The 23,130-nt window shown below is 46.0% G+C and overlaps 10 protein-coding genes across 14 annotated transcripts; 4 read left to right on the top strand and 6 right to left on the bottom strand.

Moving 5' to 3' along the window:
• Positions 1-68: 68 nt before the first annotated feature.
• LOC6588231 (coiled-coil domain-containing protein 63) lies at positions 69-2,424 on the bottom strand. 2 transcript variants are annotated; one of them, XM_002014123.2, is made up of 6 exons: positions 2,224-2,424; positions 1,767-2,158; positions 1,419-1,714; positions 848-1,356; positions 617-791; positions 69-551 (listed from the first exon to the last, which is right to left on the bottom strand). In XM_002014123.2, the coding sequence occupies exons 2-6, from the start codon at positions 1,989-1,991 to the stop codon at positions 335-337; spliced, it is 1,422 nt and encodes a 473-aa protein (XP_002014159.1). In that variant the 5' UTR covers positions 1,992-2,158; positions 2,224-2,424; the 3' UTR covers positions 69-334. The 2 variants fall into 2 exon arrangements, with proteins under 2 accessions (XP_002014159.1, XP_026844913.1); XM_026989112.1 differs by having other exon boundaries at positions 2,313-2,424.
• Positions 2,425-3,243: 819 nt separating this feature from the next.
• Positions 3,244-4,582, top strand: LOC6588435 (methyltransferase-like protein 4). The gene is made up of 2 exons (XM_002014122.2): positions 3,244-4,266; positions 4,332-4,582. Exons 1-2 carry the CDS (start codon positions 3,244-3,246, stop codon positions 4,392-4,394), a joined length of 1,086 nt encoding a protein of 361 aa, XP_002014158.1. The 3' UTR covers positions 4,395-4,582.
• A 44-nt stretch (positions 4,583-4,626) lies between these two features.
• Positions 4,627-6,795, bottom strand: LOC6588355 (T-complex protein 1 subunit gamma). The gene is made up of 4 exons (XM_026992887.1): positions 6,652-6,795; positions 6,532-6,593; positions 5,937-6,436; positions 4,627-5,879 (listed from the first exon to the last, which is right to left on the bottom strand). Exons 1-4 carry the CDS (start codon positions 6,683-6,685, stop codon positions 4,841-4,843), a joined length of 1,635 nt encoding a protein of 544 aa, XP_026848688.1. The 5' UTR covers positions 6,686-6,795; the 3' UTR covers positions 4,627-4,840.
• Positions 6,796-7,261: 466 nt separating this feature from the next.
• Positions 7,262-9,068, top strand: LOC6588335 (G-patch domain and KOW motifs-containing protein). The gene is made up of 3 exons (XM_002014120.2): positions 7,262-7,407; positions 7,470-8,191; positions 8,257-9,068. Exons 1-3 carry the CDS (start codon positions 7,271-7,273, stop codon positions 8,955-8,957), a joined length of 1,560 nt encoding a protein of 519 aa, XP_002014156.1. The 5' UTR covers positions 7,262-7,270; the 3' UTR covers positions 8,958-9,068.
• LOC6588407 (ARL-6-interacting protein 1 homolog) lies at positions 8,975-10,279 on the bottom strand. Its single transcript, XM_002014119.2, has 3 exons — positions 10,175-10,279; positions 9,691-10,056; positions 8,975-9,618 (listed from the first exon to the last, which is right to left on the bottom strand). The coding sequence occupies exons 1-3, from the start codon at positions 10,196-10,198 to the stop codon at positions 9,415-9,417; spliced, it is 594 nt and encodes a 197-aa protein (XP_002014155.1). The 5' UTR covers positions 10,199-10,279; the 3' UTR covers positions 8,975-9,414.
• A 162-nt stretch (positions 10,280-10,441) lies between these two features.
• LOC6588412 lies at positions 10,442-11,384 on the top strand. The gene is made up of 3 exons (XM_002014118.2): positions 10,442-10,567; positions 10,626-11,053; positions 11,115-11,384. The coding sequence occupies exons 1-3, from the start codon at positions 10,467-10,469 to the stop codon at positions 11,291-11,293; spliced, it is 708 nt and encodes a 235-aa protein (XP_002014154.2). The 5' UTR covers positions 10,442-10,466; the 3' UTR covers positions 11,294-11,384.
• LOC6588424 (histone PARylation factor 1-like) lies at positions 11,299-12,729 on the bottom strand. The gene has a single exon (XM_002014117.2). The coding sequence runs from the start codon at positions 12,700-12,702 to the stop codon at positions 11,374-11,376; it is 1,329 nt and encodes a 442-aa protein (XP_002014153.2). The 5' UTR covers positions 12,703-12,729; the 3' UTR covers positions 11,299-11,373.
• Positions 12,730-12,868: 139 nt separating this feature from the next.
• Positions 12,869-14,901, bottom strand: LOC6588300 (26S proteasome non-ATPase regulatory subunit 12). Its single transcript, XM_002014116.2, has 4 exons — positions 14,778-14,901; positions 13,616-14,664; positions 13,404-13,560; positions 12,869-13,330 (listed from the first exon to the last, which is right to left on the bottom strand). The coding sequence occupies exons 2-4, from the start codon at positions 14,656-14,658 to the stop codon at positions 13,028-13,030; spliced, it is 1,503 nt and encodes a 500-aa protein (XP_002014152.1). The 5' UTR covers positions 14,659-14,664; positions 14,778-14,901; the 3' UTR covers positions 12,869-13,027.
• Positions 14,902-15,287: 386 nt separating this feature from the next.
• Positions 15,288-16,845, top strand: LOC6588169 (histone acetyltransferase type B catalytic subunit). The gene is made up of 3 exons (XM_002014115.2): positions 15,288-15,459; positions 15,518-16,019; positions 16,077-16,845. Exons 1-3 carry the CDS (start codon positions 15,393-15,395, stop codon positions 16,720-16,722), a joined length of 1,215 nt encoding a protein of 404 aa, XP_002014151.1. The 5' UTR covers positions 15,288-15,392; the 3' UTR covers positions 16,723-16,845.
• A 125-nt stretch (positions 16,846-16,970) lies between these two features.
• On the bottom strand, positions 16,971-22,496 carry LOC6587736 (katanin p60 ATPase-containing subunit A1). 4 transcript variants are annotated; one of them, XM_026994975.1, is made up of 5 exons: positions 22,346-22,496; positions 18,742-19,016; positions 18,049-18,692; positions 17,494-17,968; positions 16,971-17,426 (listed from the first exon to the last, which is right to left on the bottom strand). In XM_026994975.1, exons 1-5 carry the CDS (start codon positions 22,462-22,464, stop codon positions 17,101-17,103), a joined length of 1,839 nt encoding a protein of 612 aa, XP_026850776.1. In that variant the 5' UTR covers positions 22,465-22,496; the 3' UTR covers positions 16,971-17,100. The 4 variants fall into 4 exon arrangements, with proteins under 4 accessions (XP_026850776.1, XP_026850777.1, XP_026850775.1 ...); XM_026994976.1 differs by having other exon boundaries at positions 18,049-18,680; positions 22,346-22,495; XM_026994974.1 differs by lacking the exon at positions 22,346-22,496 and adding an exon at positions 20,794-21,158.
• Between the last annotated feature and the right edge of the window lie 634 nt (positions 22,497-23,130).

Genomic DNA, 23,130 nt, shown 5'->3' with positions numbered 1-23,130 from the left:
AAGAAAATTCTATGGGTGCGTTTAATCATTAGGCAATAACTATTTATTAGGGTTCTTAATGCATGAGCTCCAAGAATAAGCGATACTTTATTGTGGTGAGTTTATGATAATGATGTTGAGAGAGTAAAACAGCGTAAGATTGTCCATAGTTCGAGACTCATGCAAGTACATAATTCTTTCTTAATTCAAAGGCATATTTTAGTATTTCATATTTTAGTATAAATAAATCGATTAATTAAGACGGTAACAACAAGAAAAAGTTTGACCGAACAAATACTAATTAATAATTTAAATAGTGTTTAAATGTATTGATTAGAGATGAGATGAGACTTATCTAGTTCTTTGTTTTAGCCGATTCTCGGATGTTGAACTTGGGCACACGATCTTTCTTGGCCAGTATCTTGTTTGAATTGTCCTCTATATTAATCGTGCTGATAATGAGATTGACTCTACGCTCTATTACGCCAATGAACAGCTTTACATTGTGGACAGTTAGAAAGGTCTTGGTGCTAAGGACGTTGAGGATGGGAGCGTCGTCGCAGGCCAATTGTCTGGGAATTGTTTTTATTTAGTTACAGAACTTGACTATCCTCCTTGCCAATATCAAAAATCTTACCTGAATATATCCTCGATCCCCTTAAGTAGTTGCTCAAGTCTGATGCTCAGAGTTTGCTTCTTTTCGCTGGTCTCCTTGGCCAGTTGTTCAATGCGACCCCGCTCTGCATTTAAATAATCCAACGCCTCGGTCTTTAGCTTCAACTCTTTCTCGGTCTGCTCCGATTTTTGTCGTTCTATGGTAATTGTCGTTAATATGAGTGTAGATTTGACCACATCACGTGTAACCCACCTATTTCATCAGTTAATTCTTGAGTGGAATCGTTTAACACCTCCACCTCGTGACTTAGCTCATTAACGTAATTAAAAAGAGCGAAGTTCTCATCCTCCTGGCGCTTAAACTGAGCCACCAAGCGGTCCGGATCTTCTTCGCCATACAACTGCTTGATCTTCTCAATTATCTCCTTGTATTCGAAAAGTTGTCGCTCATAGTTTTCCTTTTGATTCTGCTTCTTATCCAACTCTCGCTGCTCTAGCTCTGGATTAAGCCGCTTTTGCCCCTTGATGTCGAAAAACTTCTGAAGCTTGGCATCGTGCTCCAGACGCCTCTGCATCTCACGCATCTCCTGGATGTGCATCACCTTGTCATTCTCATTGCGGTCCTTCAGAACGGACAACTTGTTGCAAAGCTCCTCGCGCTGATCGAAGGCCAGCGTTGATTGGTCAATCAAGTCCATTATGAATTTCTTACCCTCATTGAACTGAGTGACCATCGCTTGCCACATATCATTGAAGTTAGCCCTGAAGCAATCGGCACATTTAAAGCGTTTGTGGGGCCTTCCCAGTTGTCAAAAACGTCTCACCGATCTTGCAGCATGTGGTTTATGGTATCTCGCATTTTGCTGTTCTCTGTGAGGACATCGCTGCACTTTTTGTTGACCACATCCAGACGGTTCTCCAGCTTGACAACGCTTTTTTGAACCGTGCAAATTGTGTGCTTGTAGCAGCTGTCGGGCACCTCATTACGACGAAGACCGTCGATTTCCTTTTCCATTTTCCGTATGTGCCCCTCCAGCTCCCACAGATTGGTTCGCTCGTTTTGAAGCACCCTCTGCAGATCCGTCTGCTGTCTCTGCAGTGCTCCCAGATGCCGTTCCTTCTGCAATTAGAGTACAACTTAGGGTATCCCTATTAATCCGACTCCCACTCACATTTGTGTTTTTCCGTGCGTGCGTTCCACCCTCCAAAGTCTTGATCTCTTCCTTCAACTTCTGATGCTCGACCTGCAGAACGTTTATCATGTTATTTTGCTTCTTCAGTCGCTTGGCTTTTTCTTCTAGCAGGCCTCGAAGATCAAGTTGAAGCGATCGATGTTGTCTCTGGAGCCTCAGCAACTCTGCTGTGGCCAACTGGTCCAGTTCGCTTTGGTCCGCCATGATGTAAGTACGATTATTCAAACGATTTCCTTGATTCCCTTGATTCCTTGATAATTTTACATCTATTGATTTCAATTGTAAACAGCGTTGCTGCGGTATTGTCGCTTAGCTACGGTTCATGGCTTGCGCTGTTTCCTTCGGCATATTAATATTTCAGTGCAGTCCAACTGAAAAATGTATGCGTATGTATTTTGCTGAGTGGAATTATGTTGTAATTGAATTTTAGAGTTACGATTTTATGCGAATCAGCGACAAGGACCGCCGCTCTACTTTTAATCTTCGTACTCAGATGCGGCTGCTCACTCTCTCTCTGGCATCTACCTTTTGGTATTATGTATATGTTGACGCTTTTTTATTAAAATTGGGGTTTTTCTTGCCTATTTTATATACTTGATACACCGCAACAGAACTTGCTTCCCCTGTCTTCTGGGAGATCTCAGCTTCGGGTGGAAGCTCTCACATTTGGTTCTCTTCTGGAATTGTGAATATGTTTGTCATCCCAGGCAAAAACAATTTATTTTCAATATATTTTAATATTATTCAATATTATTTAATATTATTTTCAATATTTCAACGATATTTTAAAGCTTATTGTCTAAAAAATTTCAATTTGAGAAAAGGTCTAGTTACGTTATATCCGCATATCAATATTTATACTTTCATATAAAATTAACAAAATAGGGTATACAAAGGCCTATACTACGGCGTACACTTACAATATAGCGACTCTTTTTTTGTTGAACTTTTTCGTTTAAACCTTTTTTTACAATAAATACAATAAAAGCAAGGATTAAAAACTATCCAATCTTGTAGAAAATTTATTCATCAATGGGATAAAACTATGTGGGCATTGCTGAGAGATTTAGTTAGTCAGCATTATTCAATGGAATATCAAAATTGAGCAATTTCTTTTCGCTACTTGTTTTGGTTTGACTTATTTCGCTAAAATCTCTTTTTACGCAAAATGCAATAAAAGCAAGTATTAAGAATACACCAGTTAAATAAAAAATTGATTCATCAATCGTATAAAATTATGATGGCATGGCTGAATGTTCTATATAGCTAGTAATATTCGTCGGAATATCAAAAACGTGGAATATGTAAAATAGAACTTCAATTCGTCAGTATATTTACGGTATATTTTGAAAATGAGGCGGTATGTGTCGGTATATTTCTGAGGGTCGGACGGTATATTTTATCGATAAATCCGCGGTCACATTGCTCCAAACTTATCAATGTTATCAATGGGAAAATGTTGACGCTGCATACAAAAACTGAGAATGACCGATTCGCGGTCTATTTGGATCACAGAAGACTTATTAATGAAGCCTACAGTACTGGAGATGGTGCGAAAAGTACATATCAGCTCAAGGCGGAACTGTTTCAGTTTCAAGCCAAAAGAGCTAACCAGCCGATTAGCGAACAGAAGAAATCTAAGAAGCGCAAGCGAATACCGGACAACATACCAGGCGCATCGGATTCACAGACCATCGACGGGTACCTGGATCTCTTGCCCACGCGCGTTGACTCTGAGTCAATAACGCCTCTATCACGGTGTTGGGAGGCTCCATACATCCTTCCCCAGTTGCACGGAGCCAACCAGAGCGGGCAGGTCCAACGCTTTCCAAGCGGAGACGAGGCCAACACCATCTACCTCATACCGGACAGGGCTCGCTTCTACAACCACAATGTAGACCATCTGCCGGCACTATTGCCCCAACTCTTGCCCAGCTACGATCTGATTGTAGTCGATCCTCCGTGGCGCAACAAATACATTCGCCGGCTGAAGCGTTTCAAGCAGGAGCTCGGTTATTCCATGCTAGACAACGACCAACTGGCTCTTCTGCCGCTTTCCAAGCTGACCAATACACGTACCCTTGTGGCCATTTGGTGCACGAACTCAATCCAGCACCAGACGGCTTTGGAAACACAAATTTTGCCTAGCTGGAATCTACGCCTACTCCACAAACTGCGCTGGTACAAACTAAGCACGGACCACAAGCTTATTGGCCCTCTTCAATCAGACCCCACCCAGAAGCAGCCGTATGAAATGCTATATTTGGCCTGTCATGCCGATGGCCACGAGAATTATGGAACGGATATAACAAAAACAGAGATGATCCTCAGCATTCCCAGTATTGTACACTCTCATAAGCCGCCCCTTTTGCCATGGCTGCGCCAGCATATCAAATTGGACCTCAATCAAGCGGAACCCAACTGTCTAGAGCTTTTTGCACGGTATCTGCAGCCACAGTTTACATCCATTGGATTAGAGGTACATAAATATAATTCCATGAATAACAACTAAAACGAACTTAACAGAGACTATATTTAAAAAAGGTACTAAAGTTGATGGATGAGCGCCTGTACGAAGCTCGTACCGAACTATCAAAATCCCCATAGGTAAAGTTTAGGTATGGTATGCCAAGGTATACACTAGTTGTATTGAGTTTTCCTATGACCTCCGCCACTCCTCGTTCATCTTTTATGCTGGCCGCAGATAATAGACTGTATATAATCTGAACATATGTCCCAAAGTATGTACTTTAAATCGTCATGGACAGTAACTCACTAGCTTAAATGCTGGCTTCTAGTCAGTAGTTGAAGTAAGTAAATCATTAAAAATAAACAGTGCTTGATTTTGACAGTTTTATTTGTATACGGATTGTTAATGAGAGAAAATGCAGCGCAAAATTTTGTGTGGGAGACAAGGGGCAATCTGCCTGGGTCTCTTAGCCCAAGATAAATGTTAGACATTTGGGTGTGATTGGTGTATGTGTGTTTTGTGTGTTAAATTAGATATTACAATTTATTAAGCATTATTAATACACATTGTGTTTGTTCAAAGACTATTCCTGGCCTTGGGCCATGGCGGCCGGATTGGTGGGCTCGTTGCCACCACGCTTCTTTGAGCCGGAAACAATGTCATCAATGCGCAGCAACAAGATGGCTGTTTCCACGGCGGTTTTATAGGTCTGCAGTTTGACGGCCAACGGCTCCCAAATGTTCTTCACGTTCATATCAACAATCTCGCCGGACTCGCCATCAATGCCCCAGGCGCACACACCGTCGCCGGTGTGGGAAGCATGCTTGGCACGCAGGGCGGTGAGAGCGCGAATAGTGTTGGCACCACAGTTTTGGGCCAGGGTTCGAGGTATGATCTCCAGGGCATGAGCCACCGCGGTATAGGGCCCCTTAACTTGCTTGCGCGAAAGAAGCTGTGAGGCAGCCATCTCCACAGCCCCACCGCCAGCCACAAGACGCGGCTCCAACACCAGATTGCGAGCAACATTCAAGGCATCTTGGAGATTGCGCTCAGTTTCATTGAGAATATCCTTGCTGGCACCGCGCAACAGTATGGTGCATGCCTTCGGGTCCTTGCACTCCGTGACAAAGGTAAAGTACTCATCGCCAATTTTCTTGATCTCAAAGAGACCGGCTCCAGTTCCAACATCCTTCTCGGTCAGCTCTTCAGTACGGTTGACAATGGTGGCTCCACAGGCCCGGGCAATGCGCAAGTTGTCCGTCTTGCGCAGGCGACGGATGGCAGTGATGCCTGCCTTCAGGAGATAGTGTTGCGCCAGATCCGAAACACCCTTCTCAGTGAAAACAAGATCCGGCTTGACGGCGATGATGTCAGCACAGATGCGCTGGACAAACTCTTCCTCGATCTGCAACATGCGAGTGAAGTCCTGCTCTCCAATGATTTCTACATTGGTCTGACTCTCTCCTTTTTTGTATTCGAGAGAGCAGTCGAGCAGAACGATGCGAGGATTCTCAATATAGCGACGCATTTTAGGATGCGTCACATCCTTGTTGATCATAACGCCCTTCAGAACACACGACTCTTCGATGGCACCACCCGGAATCTTCTCCACCTTGGCATAACTGTCGGGATGAAAATACTCTAAAAATGGAATCCATAAACGAAAATCAAGCCCTTACCGCTTGATGTCCACCTCCAAACGGCCGTTTTCATTAAGCGTAACTGTCTCCACTGCATCCAGTGCAATTTTGACAGCCAAATCCGACCACTTGCCAATGAATTTCGTACCAACACAGGCCTTGACCACTTGAGCCATCTTTGCCTTGTCCTTGACGTCCAACTCCACACTTAGGCCGGACAGCAAGTGACCCACGATGTCTTCGAGGGCCTCACGGTAGGCGCGAATGATCACTGTAGGATGGATTTGCTGCTGAAGGAAAGGCTCGGCGGCGGCAAGCATCTCACCAGCCAGCACAATAACGGAGGTGGTACCATCGCCTACCTCTTCGTCCTGTGTGCGGGCTATTTCAATCATGCTCTTTGCCGCCGGATGCTGAACGGTGATCTCACGGAGTATGGCATTTCCGTCGTTTGTCATTACAATGCCGCCCATGGGATCCATCAGCATTTTCAGCATTGCCTGTGGTCCTAGGCAAGTGCGAATCACATCGGCAATAGCCTAGAAAACAGCAATAATGTCAGCAGATGGCCACCAACGCAGGCGAGGAGCTCTCTACAAACCCAGCCATGTGAGTCACACACGAACACACTTACCTTTCCGGCTTGAATATTCTCCAACTGCACTTTGCGGCCAGATTCGCGTTTTGTGTTTTGACCTACGGACAAAGATTGTAGGCCCTGGCGACTTTAAATTGATTAAAATTCAATACTTACTCAACACGAGTATTGGTTGCTGTCCACCAAACATTTTTTTATATTCTTTAATTTATCTCTACGTGAAAACAAAAGAACTCGTGCTGCTGTCGCTGCCGCTGTTTGAAGAATGAGTGAGGTTATAGACGCCGATGACACACGATTCTAGAAGATTCGATAAATATTTAATTGCAATGTCTAGTTTTACTGATCTTGGCCTCTTCTATAACAATTTGGTAATAATTATAATTTACGCACTTGATATTTTGATTTAAAATCAAAGATATTGTTCAAAGTTTGAGTTTACCGTGGAACAATCGTGTTTCTGTCGATAGATTGAAAAGTGAGTTGGCATCCCAGTAGTTACCAGCTGTGGAGGCAATGAATGCAGATGGTTATTTTTCACTGGAAATCAGCTATAAAAGAAATAATTTGTACACATACATGATCATTGTAGTCATAATTAAGGATTCCGACTCATCCCGTACAAGCTCGTTTTAATAGAATAAATAAAATATCCTATCGGTATATTGAAGAGAGAGTTGGCATCCTCGTTGTTTATCAGCTGTTGCGGTTTTGTTTATAAATCTTTTGTACACTATAAATATACAAAGGGATAAATAAAAACGCCGTGCAAGCCATGGACACAAACAAAATATCATTTGGCTTTATTAAAGTGACCAAGAAGCCGAACATTTTGCCCAGCAAAGTCGCAAAAGAGGAAAACAGAGTGGAGCTCATAAAATGCGTGGAGGGAAAGGAAATCAAGCTGGTCGCGTAAGTGAATACATACTTTTCTCACAAAAAACCATTTAATTCAAGGGCTTCTGGTTTTTCAGCGAAAGAGCAGAGGCTGCGCCACTGGTTATACAAATGCAGCGCAATCAAAAGACCTCTTCGGCGCTTGCAAGTTTAATGAAAAGGAGGCAAGTTCTGCTTGGAGAGGATGAGCCAGATCCCGATGAGTCGACATCCGCACCTCAATCAATTGCTGAGGTCACTGCAGCAACTTCGACTGACAGTCTGGAGCAAAGGGCAGCACGGGAATTGCTAGCTGCTGCCCAAGCCAATGGAAGCGAAAATCTGAAGGGGGAGAAGCTCGTCCTGCCTGCCGTAAAGGCGGATGATCTACCCCTAGAAGGTGCCAAAGAAGCCAGCTTAGATGATTATGAATCCATACCCATTCAACAGTTTGGCCTGGCCATGCTGCGTGGCATGGGGTGGGTAGACCCCCCACCCAAAAAAAAAGGATCAGCACCTGTTGACGAGGCGCCATTCCTGCGGCCAAAGGGCATGGGCCTTGGAGCTGACAAGGCACTCAAACCCATGGCCCTTCTTGTGCAGCCGGAAAATAATGAGGTGCTGGAGATCAAAAAGCAAGCATTTGTCCGCATCCTAGGTGGAAAACAAAAGGATCAATACGGGCAAATAGAGGGATTCGATGACCATGCGGGGCGAGTGATTGTCAAAATGGCAATTGGTGGCAACAAGGAGGCATTCAATGAGTTTCTCTGTCAGCCAGTATCCCGGAAGGAGTACTCGCAGTATGGAAAGTGCATAAGTAAGTGAACTCAAGAGAAATCAAAGAAATGAAACCATAACTAAAAATTGAGATTCGAATTTCAGATAGTGCCAAATACAATGAGTTCAAAAAGCAGGAGAACGAACATGGCCAAATCATTGTGAGGCAGGAAAAACCATCGGAAGTCAGACACAGAGACCGTAGGGAGGAGAGCAAGTCGAATAGGAATGAAGATAGGGAGCGAAAAAGCTTTAAGAAGGAGCATCAGAGATCATTTAAAGATGAAGACCGACGGAGCTGCAAGGATGAAGACCGCAAGTCATTAAAAGCGGAAAATGACAGGTCGGAGAAAGTCGAAAGCAGACCCAACAAGGCGGAGGATCGAAAGCCACAAAAACTGGAGGACCACGGAGAAAGAAAGAAATATATCCAGGACCCGCGAAGCAGCAGTACTTCCACATCCAGGCCGAGCACCATACATGAGCGTGAGCGGCGTCGATCACCGAGCCCAAGAAGCAGTCGGAGACAGAAGAGCAGCTCAGACGAGGCGGACGACACTGGAGAGTCCACGGAAAGTGATTCGGACTCGGCCTACGAGCGCAAAAAATACAAAAAAAAGTCTACTAAGAAGTCCAAGAAGCACGCAAAGAAATCTAAGAACAAGACGTGTCGGGCCAATGACTCCAGCGCGGAAAGCGATGATAGCTTGGAAGATCATCGCCGGCACCCAACGAAGCACAAAAAGAAAACAAAGAAGAGCAAGCATGCCCGATCACGGTCCAGATCGCGGGGACGGGGCAAATAATAGGCTGATTTTATCTATTCATTTGAATTCTTTATTTAATATAGTTAGACGCTTAGGTCTCATTTGTATCTTAGGCGGAATTATCATTAAATTTCAGTTAACTCAAAATAATCACAAAAATGTCTTTTGTTGCGCTTTCTATTTCTCACACCAGTCGCCTCTTAACCAATCAGACAATCTTTTGTTACTAAGAACTTAAAGTGTAAAATATGTTGGAGCTACCGCCACGATGGGCTCTTCGAGAGTTGAGATGTAGAGATGGATTACTTATTGTTTATGATATAAATAGTTCTTGCGATGCTCCACAGTTCCACATATGTTTTTGTTTTGTAAATGCGTATGCAATGTGCTTGGTGTGATGGCAAGTTGAAGATGACTTAGGTTTGTTTAATATTTGGTCATACGTGATGGCTGTGTGTGGTGCATACGTGACGAGGAGGAGCAGCTGCTTAGGTTTCTACTGCAGCTTCCGTTTGCCGCATTGAATTTTCTCGTTGATAATCTTGGAGGCCTTCTTTGTGATGCCCTTGAAGACATCCTTTTCCTGCAGACCAGGCCACATGGCAATGAGAAGAGTACCCAAGTACATCAACAGAAGATTGTTGACGATGGCTCCAATCCAAGCCAGGGCCAGGAGGAACACGCCTATCATGATCACGAACTGGGGAGGTGAGCGAATCCCAAGATTTAATACGTTTGTGGGAACCAATTGAGTACTCATTTGTGTACTCACCACTGTCGACTTGCGCTCCTTGAATAGATACTCATACCATACGACCAGGTTTGCTTTGATGCTGTACATCTGTCCGCACACATCCTCGAACTTAGCCTCGTGGTCTCCGTCCCAATTGTCACCACTAAAGAGCAAGCGGGAAATTGTAGGGAAGACATAGTCCAAAACGGTAGTCAGCAGTGCCAGGAGGGACAGCATCGTTATGACCGATAGATCCATGTACCAGAGTACGAGAAAAATTACGCTTATGCTGCCAAATACCACCCCTGGGTAGTAATTTTTCTCCCAGGTGAGAACGCCATAAGCACTCACTATAGCTGTTCGAAAAGGCTCCAAATCATGCTTGAGCTTGTTCAGTGCGCGCTTCTGCAATGTTAAATTTTCATTAAAATTGAGGCGGCGTGTTTTTGGGTAAATTTTTTCCATAATGGCGACGCTATTTACCCAGCTGCATTTCGAGTTCAGCGCATCGACATTTACTAACCTGATCAACCTGCGAAGTTGTCATCTTTGCTGTTCTTTGTTTCGTTTCGACTTGGATTGCAGTTGTAAACGTTAGTTGTTGCCTTTTATTAAAGTGAAAAATCAATTTGTTTAGCGCCAGCCAACGCCAACGCTGTGAAAGCAGTGTTAACAACGCCAAAAGGCAACTTAATCGAGCTTTTCCCGATTACTCGTTCACTACTCGATAGATTTGAAAGTGACTTGAACAAATTTGTGAGCACAAGCTAAAAAATTGTATTTATTATTTATTTTATTAATTCATAAACTACAACATGAGCTGTCCTGGATTTGGCGAAGTTAATATACCCTCGTCGCGCGCCTTTTGGGACGACTGCGAGGAGGACGAATTTGAGAATGTCGGCCAGGCCGAGAAGTGAGCGATTCTGTACTCTGATCCTAGCATATTCCTTATGAATTACTTTCCGAAACAGGTTGCAGCTAAAGTTCGACGGGGAATCTGGCCTGAATGTAGCCGCTCTGCAGAGTGAGATTCTAGTTGTTGTTGAGGGTCCGAGCGTAACACACTTTGGCAGCTCGGTGCTACTGAATGGCACCAAACGAATATGCGGAATTCCTCCGAAGACATCTTCGCTGCACTGGAATCCGACATCCAAACAGCTACTGGCCGTTCTCGAAGATGACCTCACAAGCAGTGGGGAGGTCACAGAGCTGCTCTTACCATATGCCAAATTGGCCAAGAAAGCGGTGACCATCACGCTGAAGTCAAAGGTCGACTTTAAGAGCGAGGAAATTCAAAAATATAGTGACGATATAGCCATTGTACGTGGGGTTGGAGTGAACGAGACGGATACGACTGAGCTAGAGGCTCCCAACTTCATAGCCGGTGTGGCGGCGGGCAGTAAGTACATTGAGGAAGCGACGAAGGACCCCAAATTTCTAAGTTCTTGTGTTTATTACAGTTGCCAGCTGGCGAAATCAGGCGGACCTGCCCGTGAGTTCGTTTGTAGTCTACACTGACAAGCTGCCTTTGGACTCCACGGCTGCCCAACCAGTGCTCAAGCTGCTCAAAGCAGTTGGAGTGTCGTGCAGTCCCAGTTACGTGCCGGCTCGCAAGGAGAGCTCTTACTTATATATGTAAACTAATTGCGGTGCAGATTTTTATTTTTAATGCGGTTTTGGTAGCAACATTTCACAATAATATACAATGATGGACCTGATTTATTTCAATACATCAAACATGCTCAAGTTCAAGTCCCGGCTACGGCTCTCCATGTGAGCCTTGGCGATGGCAATGAATTGCGGGCGCTGGAGCATCGAATAGGCAGGCACTATCAGCGAAGATGCAAGCATATGCAGTTCTTTGTGGCCGCTGCTGAACAAGTCGATGCCCAGCTCCAGGGCACTACCAAAATCGCACTCGTCCACAGCGATAATAGCAGCGTTGGCCACCGGCTGCAGCTTCTCCAGCACAGCTTGCTTGGCAAGGCCATCGCCGAGATCTTTGCGCTCAAATAGTGCCAACATCTTCTTGAGCTCGGCGTCGCTAACAGAGAGAGGACGGTAGCCCAGCTGCGTCTTGCGATCGAAGGGCACCACGATGCCACCTCGGTGGAACGCCTTGGCGACGACGCGTTTGTTGCGCTCTCGTTGCAATCGATCTAGCTGCGCCAGCTCCAATGAGTTTTCCGCCAAATACTTTTGTACTGCCTTTTTGGTGGCGGTCACTTTACCGGTCGTAAAAGGCGTGCCGACAAAGTCGTGCTCCAGATAGTAAAGGAAAGCATCGAATATGTTTCCAGACACAAACTGAAACTCGCAGCCATTGGCCATGTCGTTGCGGGCAATCAATAAGTTTTCCTTATCCTGCGGCACGTCCCTCCAATAGCCGTAGTGAACGCCAGTTCCCCTCCGCACAAAAACCGTCTGGAACTCGGGTGGATCATAGTAAAAGCGCCAATGCCTTAGGTAATCTCCGGGCTCGCCCATCTTGGCCCGATGAAAGGTGCCCGACAGAAACTCAAACGGGCCCACCAGCTGCAACTGAAACACAGTCTCGAGGTGTTCGACGGCAGCGCGATTGGACTTCGAGGAGTCTTCTGTCAGGGTATTGATGAACTTCCAGAATTCGTAGAAGTCAGGCGGCATTTCGACGAGGAATTTGTGCCTAATGAACTCGTTGGACTCACACAGGGTATCGTACTCCTGCTGCACTGACAATCGGATGCGCTTCTCAAGGATTTCCATGTAATTTTTTCCAGATATGTTGCTCATAGCCTCCCTGTGCAATTCGGCTGTCTCCGACTCGAAGGTGCCTTTCGCTTCCCCATGACTCTTTTCCATATTCTGGCTCTCTCCACTGGAATTGCTTGTGTTGGGCGCGACAGCCTTTTCCTCCCCGCAGAACGCTTCCTTTCTTTTTGGCGCCAGTTTTACTACTTCTGCTTTGTCCTGCCCGTCATCTGTTTTGGCTGGGTGGTTGTACTTGGCGAGATGGGCAGCATTTCGTTGATAGCACTTTTCTCCGTATTTGCAGTCCTCTTTTGGCATTTTCAGTTTAAGATAATAAATGATTCAACAATTGGTGTAAACAAAAGAATAACAAACAAACTTCTCTGTGCAAAAAAGATATTTTTCAGTGAAGCAGTTCACGTGTTGAAAAACGTCAATGTTTCTGTCTATTTTTTGACGGTCTGGCAACATCCGACGATTTGGATTTGAGGGATTTAGTTTGGTTTTAATATTGTAGTTCATTCAATGAATACAAACTGCGAAAACATCGAAGAAATTTTGATGGTTGGATTGTTAGTAGAGCTACAGGTATATATGGGCAGGCGTTTTATAATAAAACACAATCTAATAATAGAATAAGCAACTAATCCTCGACAGCACACATGACCGAGTATACGCACTCCTCCTTGTTGATCAAGTGGCATGTTTTGTTCACCAGGGACATCAACTGATTGACATCGGTTGCCCAGTTGTTCAGGATGTCGGAGGCACTCTTCTTCGTGGTGAAATAGATAATACCAGCGGGGCGATCGATCTTCACGCGAATTGTGTCGCTGTTGGCCAGCTTGGACAGATATTCTTCACAGCGGCTGGCGGGCAGATTGAGGAGCTCACTCATGCGCGCTATGTGAAGCCGGGAGTAGTACATAGCAATAATGCGAATATTCTGAAACAAAATGTATACGATTATTATCAAGAAATGGGGCAGCCTTCCAGTCCAAATCAGTTTATCAGCTTACATGCTCTATTAGACGATCCTTGAGCTCGGCAATGCACTTTTTTCCATGCTTGGTGGCGTCCTTGAACATATCGTTCTCGGCCAACACTAAACCAAAGTCGGCGTTAAATGTATCGAAGTTAATCAGCTCCTTCGACATGAACAGGCGCAGAATTTCCCTAAAACAAAAATTTAAACTCAAATCTGTGACTAATTTTCTGTTTCCTTTCATACTTGTAGACGGGCACATCCTCCAGTTTCTTGTTTTTGGACAAGTGGGCCATCATGTCGCTTTGTTCGTTGTCGAACGGGGCCAGGACACAATAGATTACAGCACAGACTAGCTTATCCGTCAGCTCCTTTTTCTGCGATTCAGTCAGTTCGACCTCGACTTCCGGCTCTGCTGCGGCCTCAGTCTTCTTCTCCTTTTCATCATCGTCCTTCTTCTTCTTGTCATCATCCAGTTTCTTCTTGTCATCCGTGGCAGAGTCGACGGGTGTAAGTGCAGCTTTTTTACGCGACGGCTCTGCAATAGCCTGGTAGTGACGCGAGGTGTTGAGAAAAGATGTATCGCGATTCAGTTGAATCATTAAGTTGTAGAACTTTAGCTTAAGATCATGCTGAGCCGGATCGTCAAAGAACTTAATGCTGATCTTCTTGGCTATGATTTGAGTCGACACATTGTCCTCCTTCAGTAGACAGAGACGCATTTGCTCCAAAATGAGCTCAACCTTCTCACGCTTGTCCATGGAACCGTACGTCTCTACCTGCAGCTCTTCCATAACAGACGCTGCCGCTGCGACGTCGCCATCGGCCTCCTTGATGTCGGCCAAGGTTTTGGTGAGTCGAGCACGCTCTATTTCCACATAGATCTTCCCCTCAGTGACCGAACGTAGTGTATCTATCAGCTTGAGCTTGGTCTCCTTATTGGGCGTTTTGTCAACGTACGTGCAGCACTCCTGGATCATCTTCACGACAGCCTGCTTAAGCTGAGAGCGCCTACGCACCAGAAGGGTGACGTACTCATTTAGGGCATTCCAGTTGGACGCATCGAAGCATATCTGGCAAATCGCGACAAGGACACGCGAGCACGACACCATGTCAGCGCCAAGACGCGTCTGTTTCTCCAGTTGCAGCATCATCTCGATGGCTTCGTGAAAGGCGTCGGGATTCTTTTTGGCCAGCTCCTTTGCCAGAGGAATTTTCTCATTGCAGGCAGGCTCATAGTCCACCTCCATTTTAGTGATGCGGCCGCCATCGAACAAGTAGGTATCCATTATGAACTAACAATAATCAAATCAAATCAATCATTCAATTCAATGCGCATCTCGAGGCGGAGGCGGAGGCGCCCAGCTTCGGTCTTCGGTCGCTATGACGAGGCATTTTTGTTACTTACCTCTTTTTCTGCTGTTATTCCGCAAAGATCAGATTTTTAATGGGGAAAATACTAATAATCCAACAAGTTCGTGCTAAGCTTTCACGTTTCGTCCTTCTGGATGTTGTTTAAAACACAAGTGCCGCTTTTTGTGATTAATTATTATTTTACTGCATAAATTCTGCTTACAAATGCTGTGTTAGAGGTGTCAAACCATCGAGGGTAATATCGATAGTAACGATGTTTTAAATAATTCCATTCACAACTATCGAGTGGCGCGCGATTTTCCAGGTGACTATGATTTTCAAATATAAATCAAATGGAAATAGTTTTTTAATGACATTTCTCTTTGTATGGAATAACAAACAAATATTAGACAAAATTCGATGGAATTTCATTGATAATTGATAAGTGATAATGAAAAAGCGAGTGGTAAGTTGTGCAACACTTATTGCGCCTATTTCGTTTTTAACACTGTAAATTATTTGGCTTCGGTCTTTTGTTACCGCGAAAAATTTTGCTAACTAACAGACCCGAAAGCGTTTGCTATTTCGACGCTACAGCTATCAGCACATTTTGCGGCGCAATTTTAGACTCGGCCAACGCAGACCGCCCAGGTCAGTGAAAAAAGCAAGAATGGCTCAAATCCAAGAATACCAGGAGTATTTGCTGGACGCCCTCGAGGTGGTCGACTTCAAGTTGAGTAAGTGGTTTGGTTTACAATTCACCTTAATCTTCTACTGCAATACGTCTGTTTCTAGTACGCGACAAGGCGGACATCAACAACGATGCTTTGATTTTCCACCCCGTTATGGCTCATCAGATATTTGGCGAGACTGAGACAATTTTCGGATATCAAGATCTGCACGTGCGCGTATTCTATACGGCGGGACCGTTGCACATTTACTTGGGCGTGGAGTATGGGACTCGTGTCAACGAAGTGTCTGCCGGTGAAATGAATGCAGACGATGTGGTCGGAACCATTGCACATAGTTTGCCAGACGGCTGCTACTTCATCAACCTAGACGAGTTTCTGAAGACGCTGGACAAGGCAGACAAGTTCCAGCCCTTCGGCGAGAAGATCGGCGAGTACACACGGCCCTCTGATGACGGCAGTGAGAGGCTATTCGAGTTCTATCAGTGCGACTACAAAGTTCCATCTTTCTTGAAATTCTTTGCGCGCCTGCAAACTTTCATACTGTGGTTCGTGGACGCTGCCTCCTACATAGACACTGATGACGCCCAATGGTGCTACTTTGTTTGGTAATAAGGGAGGGCTTTATTATGTTTTATTGTACGTTCTAAACGACTTTCTTCCAGCTATGAAAAGTATAAGAACGGCGATGGCCAGTATCAGTATGCCACAGCTGGCTACACAACCGTGTACGAGTACTATGCCTATCCGCAGAACAAGCGGCCACGGATTAGCCAAATGATGATATTGCCCCCCTTCCAGAAGCTGGGTCTGGCCACCCAACTAATCGAGACTATATACAAGTACTACCAGTCGCAGAAGAACGTGGTGGACATCACTGTAGAAGATCCCTCGGAGGACTTTCAGCGGCTGCGAAATTTTGTAGATGCGCGCTTCTGCAAGGAACTGAAGTCATTTGCCCGCAACGAGATCGTCAAGGGCTTCAGCAAGGAAATGGTGAGAGAGGCTCGCGAAACTCTTAAACTAAATCCGCGACAGGTGCGAAAAGTATACGAGCTGCTACGCCTGTACTACACCAATGTGAATGATGAAAAGGAGTACAGAAGCTATCGTCTGGAGGTAAAGAAACGCCTTAATGCAGTTTACTATAAGCAGATCAAGGACCTTAAGAAAATGGAGCGCTACAAGATGGACACGGAAATGCTGCGAGCTCGATTGCCCAACATGAAGCAGCGCATGGAACAGCTTCAGGAAGAGTACGCCGTGGTCGAGGAGGGCTACAAGAACACGCTCGCCAAGCTAAAGGCCTAAAAGAAGGAATGGATCCAATTGGTGTCGAGTAATTTATTTTTTGTTCTAAATATGTTGATTACAAAATACATTTTGTTGCTATAAGCCTTCTGTAGGATTCTGTCGAATAAATATTAAAAATTACATACGTCCTTTATATGTATATATTTGTGCATCAGATTACCATGTGCGCATAGGGTTTGTGGCTGAGGGCTGAGAGCTAAGAGCTGAGAGTGGGGCACTTGAGCAATTAAGCGTATACAAAATAATTATACATAGCTAACGCATATTGTTTATACAGAATTAATAAACAGTATTGCAATTGTAGGTTGGGCTGGAAGTACGCAAAGGGGAATACAATCATAGAGAGGGAGAGTGCTGTAGCAGCAACCCGTACAACTAGCAGGACCCGTACTCCTCCATCCACTTCTCAAAGCGTGCTACATCCTCGGCCGAAACGGACTTCTTGGTGCGCTGTCGCGCGTCCTGGAAGTCCTGCAGCGTGATTGGTAGATCTACGTCCTCGCGGCGTATCTGCTTAATCTCTTCCGGAGTTCGTCCCGAAATGAGTCGACGCATGGCCATCATGGACGCGTCGCGGCACACGTTGCTGATGTCCGATCCGGAGTACCCCTGCAGCTCCTCCCCGATCATGGACGTGTTGATGTTAGGGGAAAGGCAGACATCCTTCAGGCACAACTTCAGCAGTGCCGAGCGCGTTTCCTCTGTCAGGGGAGTCAGTGGGAGCTTACAGTTGACTTGTTGAGGAACAGGACCACCTCAGGCACTTACCGTTCGGCAGAGGGATATATATCCGCTTCTCGAAGCGTCTCCTGAAGGCCTCGTCGATATCCCAGGGATGATTTGTGGCTGCCAGAACCATGATGACCTTCTCCTCCTGCATGCTCGCATTGAGACCATCCATTTGTATGAGCAGCTCCGCCTTGAACCGCCGGCTGGCCTCGTGCTCTGAGTCGCTGCCCCGCGATGCGCAGAGTGCATCGATTTCGTCAATGAAAATCGTGCTCGGCGCATAGAAGCGCGCCATTTCAAAGAGCAGACGCACTAGCTTCTCGCTCTCCCCGCGGTACTTGGATGTGAGTGTGGAGGAAGACACGTTGAAGAAGGTGGTTCCACACTCCGTGGCCACTGCCTTAGCCAGCATGGTCTTGCCAGTGCCCGGCGGACCCACCATGAGAACGCCCCGCCACGGCCTTCGAATTCCCTTAAAGAACTCCGGCATGATTACGGGAAGTACTACCGCCTCCTGCAATTGAACGCCGTGGACCGTACATCATCAGTGATTGGACAGAAGGTTGAAGGTAAATAAAGGAGCAATAGATTCACCTGCAAGATGGTCTTGGCCTCGTTTAGGCCAGCCACGTGGGTCCACTTAATGCAGGGGTGGCGCTGCAGGATGTCCTTCTCCAAAGTGTCCACCAAGCGCCCTTCGTAGCCCAGTGGCGAGAATTGCTTGGCCTTGGTCTTCGGGGACCACTTGGGTGTGTTGTGCGTGGTGGAGACTGATTGTGCCTGAGAGTTGTCCTCCAAGGACGTGGTGGCATCCTGGTCGTCGGAGTTCGAGTTCTCGTCAAGCGAGTTCTTCTTCATCGGCTTGTGCTTGAGCGTCATTTGTGCGTTTGTGCTTTGTTTGCGGGCCCGCAGGCGCTCCACGGATCGACTCTTGCGCACGGCAGCAGTCAGAGCTGAAGCCCGCCCTGGCCGTCCAAACCGCATTGTTCCCACACTGGGGGCGCCTGGGGGTCCACTTCCCACCAAGCCTACTCCCACATTCCCGGCACTGCCATGGTGGCTCTGACTGAGACCCTGACTGTTGCTGTTCGCATTGCTGTTGATGGAAGGCAATGTGGGCTGGAGCTCTGGGTCGCGGCGCCGCAGCGATGAGACCCAGCGGTTGTCCTGCTGCTGGGAGGGGAAAGGCATTGACGGCTGATTGGAGCGTGGCTGGGGGGCAACTTCTGCGGCGGACACTGGGTTTTATCAATGAGGTAAGGATATTTTCCCTCTTGGAGCACTCACCTTGTGTGGGCAGACGGTTGCTCCGCAATGGAGCAGGTTCGCCGATTCCAAGCCCGGCAGGAGCATTGGCTCCCAAATTGTTGACCGGCCTGTGCTGGCGGGCGGCTGGTGTCGCGTGTCCGCTCTCCACTGTAGTCTTCTTGACGGTATTGGAGGTGCGTGAGGGTCGGCTGGTCGCTGTTATCTTGGTGAAGCCGAATGGCGACAGTGAGTCCAGTATTAACGTGTCCATCATTCGGGCCACATGCGACAGGCTTGTGGGGGGTGTGGATGAGCTGCAAGTGTAGAGAGTTCGCTAAAGTTGATGGTTATGCCATATCATGTGTCTCCAAGGTCTACAGCCCGAAAATATCCCTCCACCGCTTAAAATACGAATCACTTACATCGATCACTATACATATAGTAAAAATACCTCAATATTAATGGTGAAAATTTAATTCAATAATCAATGATTGAACATACATATGTACATATCTGCATTCTCCTTTGCACACCCAAAGCCCTCAACATTTCCCATTTTCATGGTGAAACGAGTAAATGCTAACACTAACAGACGGGCTGACAGGGTCGAGTGCCAGGTGATTTCTATCCCTACCAAAGTCTCTTTTCCGCAGCAGAACTGAGAACCCCCATGGGTCTTACTTTTGTTGGGAACCACCATTTCTTTTTGGTTTATAACCCATAAGTTTTAAGCTTGATCCTGGGCTCTTGCCATTCAACTTGGCCGTGTCGCAAAGGTCGTTTGCTTATCAGCCGCTTACAGCAGTGGTGGCAGGTCCTTTGCGTGTCCTGTTATGTGCATACATACACACATTTTCTATATTCCTTGTGTCTGGCCAAGTCTGGCCAAACAGCCTGTCTAATATTAGCTAGTCCTTTCCCTCTCACCTTCACTGACAATGCTTAGGAATTTCCAGGAAGCGACGAGTTAGTGCGGGGGCCCAGCACAAGCCATATGCAGAACAGTCAGCCGCTAGCAGTTGGCTGGAGGGTTCAATAAACTTGTTGGCCCTCCACACAGGTTATTGACGTGCCGGCGACAATTGTTAACTTTTTATTCGCATTTGGGGCTGCGCGCCTCTTGCTTTTGCATGCGTCATGCGGAGTCATTAAACCTGGTATGTACCATACCAACATTGTAGAGCAGCTACCATCTATCTGGGAAGTATACCACAGTATTCTTTGTGCGGCTAATTGAGTTGGCCGCAGCATTGCCATGCCATAACTCTTGTTTCTGCCGCCTGCCTCCGCATCCGTTTCATATTTATTGTGCGCTGTACTCGTTCAAATTTGGGTTAATGTTTCCTATGCGCTCGCCTACGATTTCCGGCTGGGCAGCGGAATGGGCAGCGATCCACTGATTAGCAGCGGCTAAATAGGTCATCTCGGACCCCGATTGATTTGCGTTTATTTTTCCTACTCCCATACCTAAGGACATACATACATTGTACATATGTATGTATATTGTATTTGAAAAGAGCACATGGCTTTGAAAACTGTTACAAGGCCGACACTGGAATGGAAAATTCCCAAACACTGGCCCTTCGATGATGGCGGAGGCCGGAGTCTAGTCTTAGTTTGTGACGTTCTCTTTAAGATTCGTGTCACCAGAGCTAGTTATGCTAATTCCTACCAAGCAAAAGCCATTGCCACTGCAAAAACAAAAACGCTTTGGCCTATGCAAATTACAGTCAGCAATGGCAATTATGACTGGCATAATATGTTAGAAAGCCTGAAGGAAACTTAAGGATGGTGCGGGGTCACACAGTGCATTGTGTCGGCGTTCTTGGAAATAGCGTTGTTAAGCGAATGACACTAATGTAATAAATATCAAATGGTTCGGGCTTCAATGTAAAACCAATTTTAAATGACCACCGGCTGATGTACAATTGGAGATCTTGGGAATGGGATGATTAGTCATTAAATGAATCGAAAGGTATCTATTATTGGTTACAACATCTGACTTTAAGATTCATAAGGTACTAAAGTAAAAGGAAGTAACTTCCTTCCTTTGTCTACTAAATCTTTCAGTAGATTATTCGCCCTCCTTACCACTGGTGCAGATCCCATAGCGAATGATATGGTGTGTGTCTGTAGGCAGAAACGAATGGTACGGCCACCTCGTACTCCACCTGCAGATTGGGTGGCGATTGTGGACGAAGAGCCAAGGTAGAGCGCTCAAGGGCTGGATTGGAGCTGGTCAGGGAACGCTGGCGCATGAAGGGATGCTGCTGCTGTTGCTGCTGCTGTTGGTGTTGGTGGTAATGATTCGATTGGACCCCTCGGGAATTATTGTTCAACAGCTGGGCAACACCGCCGGCGGGAGCCGTCGAGGTCTGCCCCATGCCGAACCAGTTCTGGGTACTTGTGTTGAACATATCGCAGTCGTCGTCGGACGATCGGTCGGACGGATAAAAGAAACTTTACTTCAAATTTAAAGACACACACGTGTAAGAAAACGATTCATAAAAATGGATTCCCTGACAGTATTTTCTGAGCCGGGACAGCCGAAAAAACCGCACCGAAGGCAACAAAAAGTATACGGGTCGCGAGCCGAGGCGTCCACCTGACGACTCAAGGGCTGTGCACCAACTGACCACGGAACTGGACGACGCGTCCACAACAAACAGGACCAACGGCGACGACGCTGCTCGAAAGCACGGCGGGTAGTTTTGGATGAGTGTGTGTGTGAATGCGAATTGAGGTTAAAGGAAGTATTGCCTGGGCGCTGCTTGGGGGCGGTTTCAATCATACATATTCCCACGGATAGGGTATAATAACTTTAAGGAAATAAAGCTGGACAACATACATAGACAGATCGATTGGCTTTATGTCGGCTCTCATTCGGATTCCTTTAATGCTATTGCAACGGTTTCGAACAGAGTTTTACTAGTATTCCTTCTCGCTTTACATAATTATAATTAAATTCAGTTTAAAAATTGGTTTGAAAAATTGTCAAATTCTACTGGGTTTCAAGCGAATCTTGCATGGATTGCACTCTAAAATATCGGCAAATAATTTGAAAGGAAATTCAATATTCGATGTGTTTTGTTGGTTGTATTACTCAACGTCTGGCGGACAGTGGTCAATGCACGCTACGGCCAAGCTACCGTCAGCTCAAGCTGGATATTCCATCGATTTCCGTGAAAGCAAGGCGCTACACAAAAATAAGGTGGAATGTGTGTGTATTTACCCACTCAAGTAGGAACGAGTTCTTAATAATTTGCCGGCAATGTAATTTAATGGCTGGCTTGCATGCCGGGTCTCGGTCTCGAGCTGAAATCGGAGAAGCTAAAGAATAGCATACATTCGAGAGCAGCGAAAGCGGTTCTTCTGAAGTGCTCCGTCAACGGTATGAGTCTCGGTAAACGATACCGAAGGTCGCTCCGGACACATACTCATAATAACACGGCTATATCTATATCTGCAGGAGCATGCGAAATCAGCTGCAGCCGAGATAAAAATCGATGCCATAACATACGCACTCAGAATTCCGCGAAGTCAAGGAATAGACCGGCACGCCCGTGGCAGAGCTCCAGCTCCACCTCCACCTCCATCTGCTCCCCCATCCGTGCTGTGTGCTGTGGTCCCCCTGCTCACTTACCTGGCAGGACTCATCACGGGAAGGTAGGACGTGCAGTCTACGGTCCGGATGGTCGTGTTTCCACGCAGCACAATTTTCTCGCGGGTCGTCCGCCTATAGGTCGTCTCCTCGCCGCGCATCTTAGGTTTTCGATATTTCTTAACTTTTAAGCAATTTGGAATTTTCGTCACAATTTTAAAAAAGAAAAAACCAAAAATATTCTTGTTTACTTTGATCCAAAATGGTGAGTGGTGTGTTGGAAAATTTTCTATATGCTCTTCTCACAGTCAGCCGAATAATAAGGACTGAGAGCGCGAGCGAGTGGGATGGATGCTGTGAAAAAGCTCTGACGGCTCTCTCCTGTTCAGTAATCTCATAGCTTTTTCTCTCTTCTTGCCTTTTCCTCCCCCAGTCTCTCCCGGAGTGGCCAACAATTGCGCAATTTTCGACAACAACGCGACGAGGACGATTACGAGGCTGTTGCTGTGGCTGTCCTCCACTCGCATCAATGCACAAATGGTCACTAAAACGTCGGACTGTTGTGGCCACTTTCGACCACATTGCAACGGTAGCACTAGGGGGTTGATGTGATATGCATGTGTGTTGGGGTACTTGGTTTGGGAAAGCCACCAAAAATATTGCCTGTAAAGCAGTACAATAATAAATTGAATTCTAAATTTTGTATAGCAATACTTGTGATTATTTTCTGTATTTTTTGCTTGCGCGATCAGAGAATTCTTAGGTACGATTTTGTTCGGAATGAGATAGGGACATGGCGGATAAGTTTCCTCTGCTCCATACTGGCT

Source organism: Drosophila persimilis, unplaced genomic scaffold (genome assembly GCF_003286085.1).
Source record: "Drosophila persimilis strain 14011-0111.01,24,50 unplaced genomic scaffold, DperRS2 tig00000000-arrow-pilon, whole genome shotgun sequence".
Taxonomy (NCBI): domain Eukaryota; kingdom Metazoa; phylum Arthropoda; class Insecta; order Diptera; family Drosophilidae; genus Drosophila; species Drosophila persimilis.
Note: the sequence above shows the minus strand (reverse complement) of the source record. Positions and strands in the feature narration are given on the sequence as shown.

Coding starts and splice junctions, on each gene's coding strand:
- LOC6588355 (XM_026992887.1), bottom strand. CDS start 6,685: ATGTTTGGTGGACAGCAACCAATACTCGTGTTGA. Junction 6,594..6,651: donor GCAACCAATACTCGTGTTGA/GTAAGTATTGAA, acceptor CTTTGTCCGTAG/GTCAAAACACAAAACGCGAA. Junction 5,880..5,936: donor TTGGAGGTGGACATCAAGCG/GTAAGGGCTTGA, acceptor TCATCCCGACAG/TTATGCCAAGGTGGAGAAGA.
- LOC6588231 (XM_002014123.2), bottom strand. CDS start 1,991: ATGGCGGACCAAAGCGAACTGGACCAGTTGGCCACAGCAGAGTTGCTG. Junction 792..847: donor AGAATTAACTGATGAAATAG/GTGGGTTACACG, acceptor CAATTACCATAG/AACGACAAAAATCGGAGCAG. Junction 552..616: donor GGGATCGAGGATATATTCAG/GTAAGATTTTTG, acceptor AACAATTCCCAG/ACAATTGGCCTGCGACGACG.
- LOC6588335 (XM_002014120.2), top strand. CDS start 7,271: ATGGACACAAACAAAATATCATTTGGCTTTATTAAAGTGACCAAGAAG. Junction 7,408..7,469: donor AAGGAAATCAAGCTGGTCGC/GTAAGTGAATAC, acceptor CTGGTTTTTCAG/CGAAAGAGCAGAGGCTGCGC. Junction 8,192..8,256: donor GCAGTATGGAAAGTGCATAA/GTAAGTGAACTC, acceptor TTCGAATTTCAG/ATAGTGCCAAATACAATGAG.
- LOC6588300 (XM_002014116.2), bottom strand. CDS start 14,658: ATGGATACCTACTTGTTCGATGGCGGCCGCATCACTAAAATGGAGGTG. Junction 13,561..13,615: donor GAGGATGTGCCCGTCTACAA/GTATGAAAGGAA, acceptor TTTTTGTTTTAG/GGAAATTCTGCGCCTGTTCA. Junction 13,331..13,403: donor AGGATCGTCTAATAGAGCAT/GTAAGCTGATAA, acceptor ATTTTGTTTCAG/AATATTCGCATTATTGCTAT.
- LOC6588424 (XM_002014117.2), bottom strand. CDS start 12,702: ATGCCAAAAGAGGACTGCAAATACGGAGAAAAGTGCTATCAACGAAAT.
- LOC6587736 (XM_026994974.1), bottom strand. CDS start 21,119: ATGTTCAACACAAGTACCCAGAACTGGTTCGGCATGGGGCAGACCTCG. Junction 18,693..18,741: donor CAACCGTCTGCCCACACAAG/GTGAGTGCTCCA, acceptor GATAAAACCCAG/TGTCCGCCGCAGAAGTTGCC. Junction 17,427..17,493: donor ATATATCCCTCTGCCGAACG/GTAAGTGCCTGA, acceptor CTCCCCTGACAG/AGGAAACGCGCTCGGCACTG.
- LOC6588435 (XM_002014122.2), top strand. CDS start 3,244: ATGTTGACGCTGCATACAAAAACTGAGAATGACCGATTCGCGGTCTAT. Junction 4,267..4,331: donor TTACATCCATTGGATTAGAG/GTACATAAATAT, acceptor TATTTAAAAAAG/GTACTAAAGTTGATGGATGA.
- LOC6588407 (XM_002014119.2), bottom strand. CDS start 10,198: ATGACAACTTCGCAGGTTGATCAG. Junction 10,057..10,174: donor CAACTTCGCAGGTTGATCAG/GTTAGTAAATGT, acceptor TTAACATTGCAG/AAGCGCGCACTGAACAAGCT. Junction 9,619..9,690: donor AGGAGCGCAAGTCGACAGTG/GTGAGTACACAA, acceptor TCACCTCCCCAG/TTCGTGATCATGATAGGCGT.
- LOC6588169 (XM_002014115.2), top strand. CDS start 15,393: ATGGCTCAAATCCAAGAATACCAGGAGTATTTGCTGGACGCCCTCGAG. Junction 15,460..15,517: donor GGTGGTCGACTTCAAGTTGA/GTAAGTGGTTTG, acceptor GTCTGTTTCTAG/TACGCGACAAGGCGGACATC. Junction 16,020..16,076: donor CAATGGTGCTACTTTGTTTG/GTAATAAGGGAG, acceptor ACTTTCTTCCAG/CTATGAAAAGTATAAGAACG.
- LOC6588412 (XM_002014118.2), top strand. CDS start 10,467: ATGAGCTGTCCTGGATTTGGCGAAGTTAATATACCCTCGTCGCGCGCC. Junction 10,568..10,625: donor AATGTCGGCCAGGCCGAGAA/GTGAGCGATTCT, acceptor TTTCCGAAACAG/GTTGCAGCTAAAGTTCGACG. Junction 11,054..11,114: donor AGCCGGTGTGGCGGCGGGCA/GTAAGTACATTG, acceptor TGTTTATTACAG/TTGCCAGCTGGCGAAATCAG.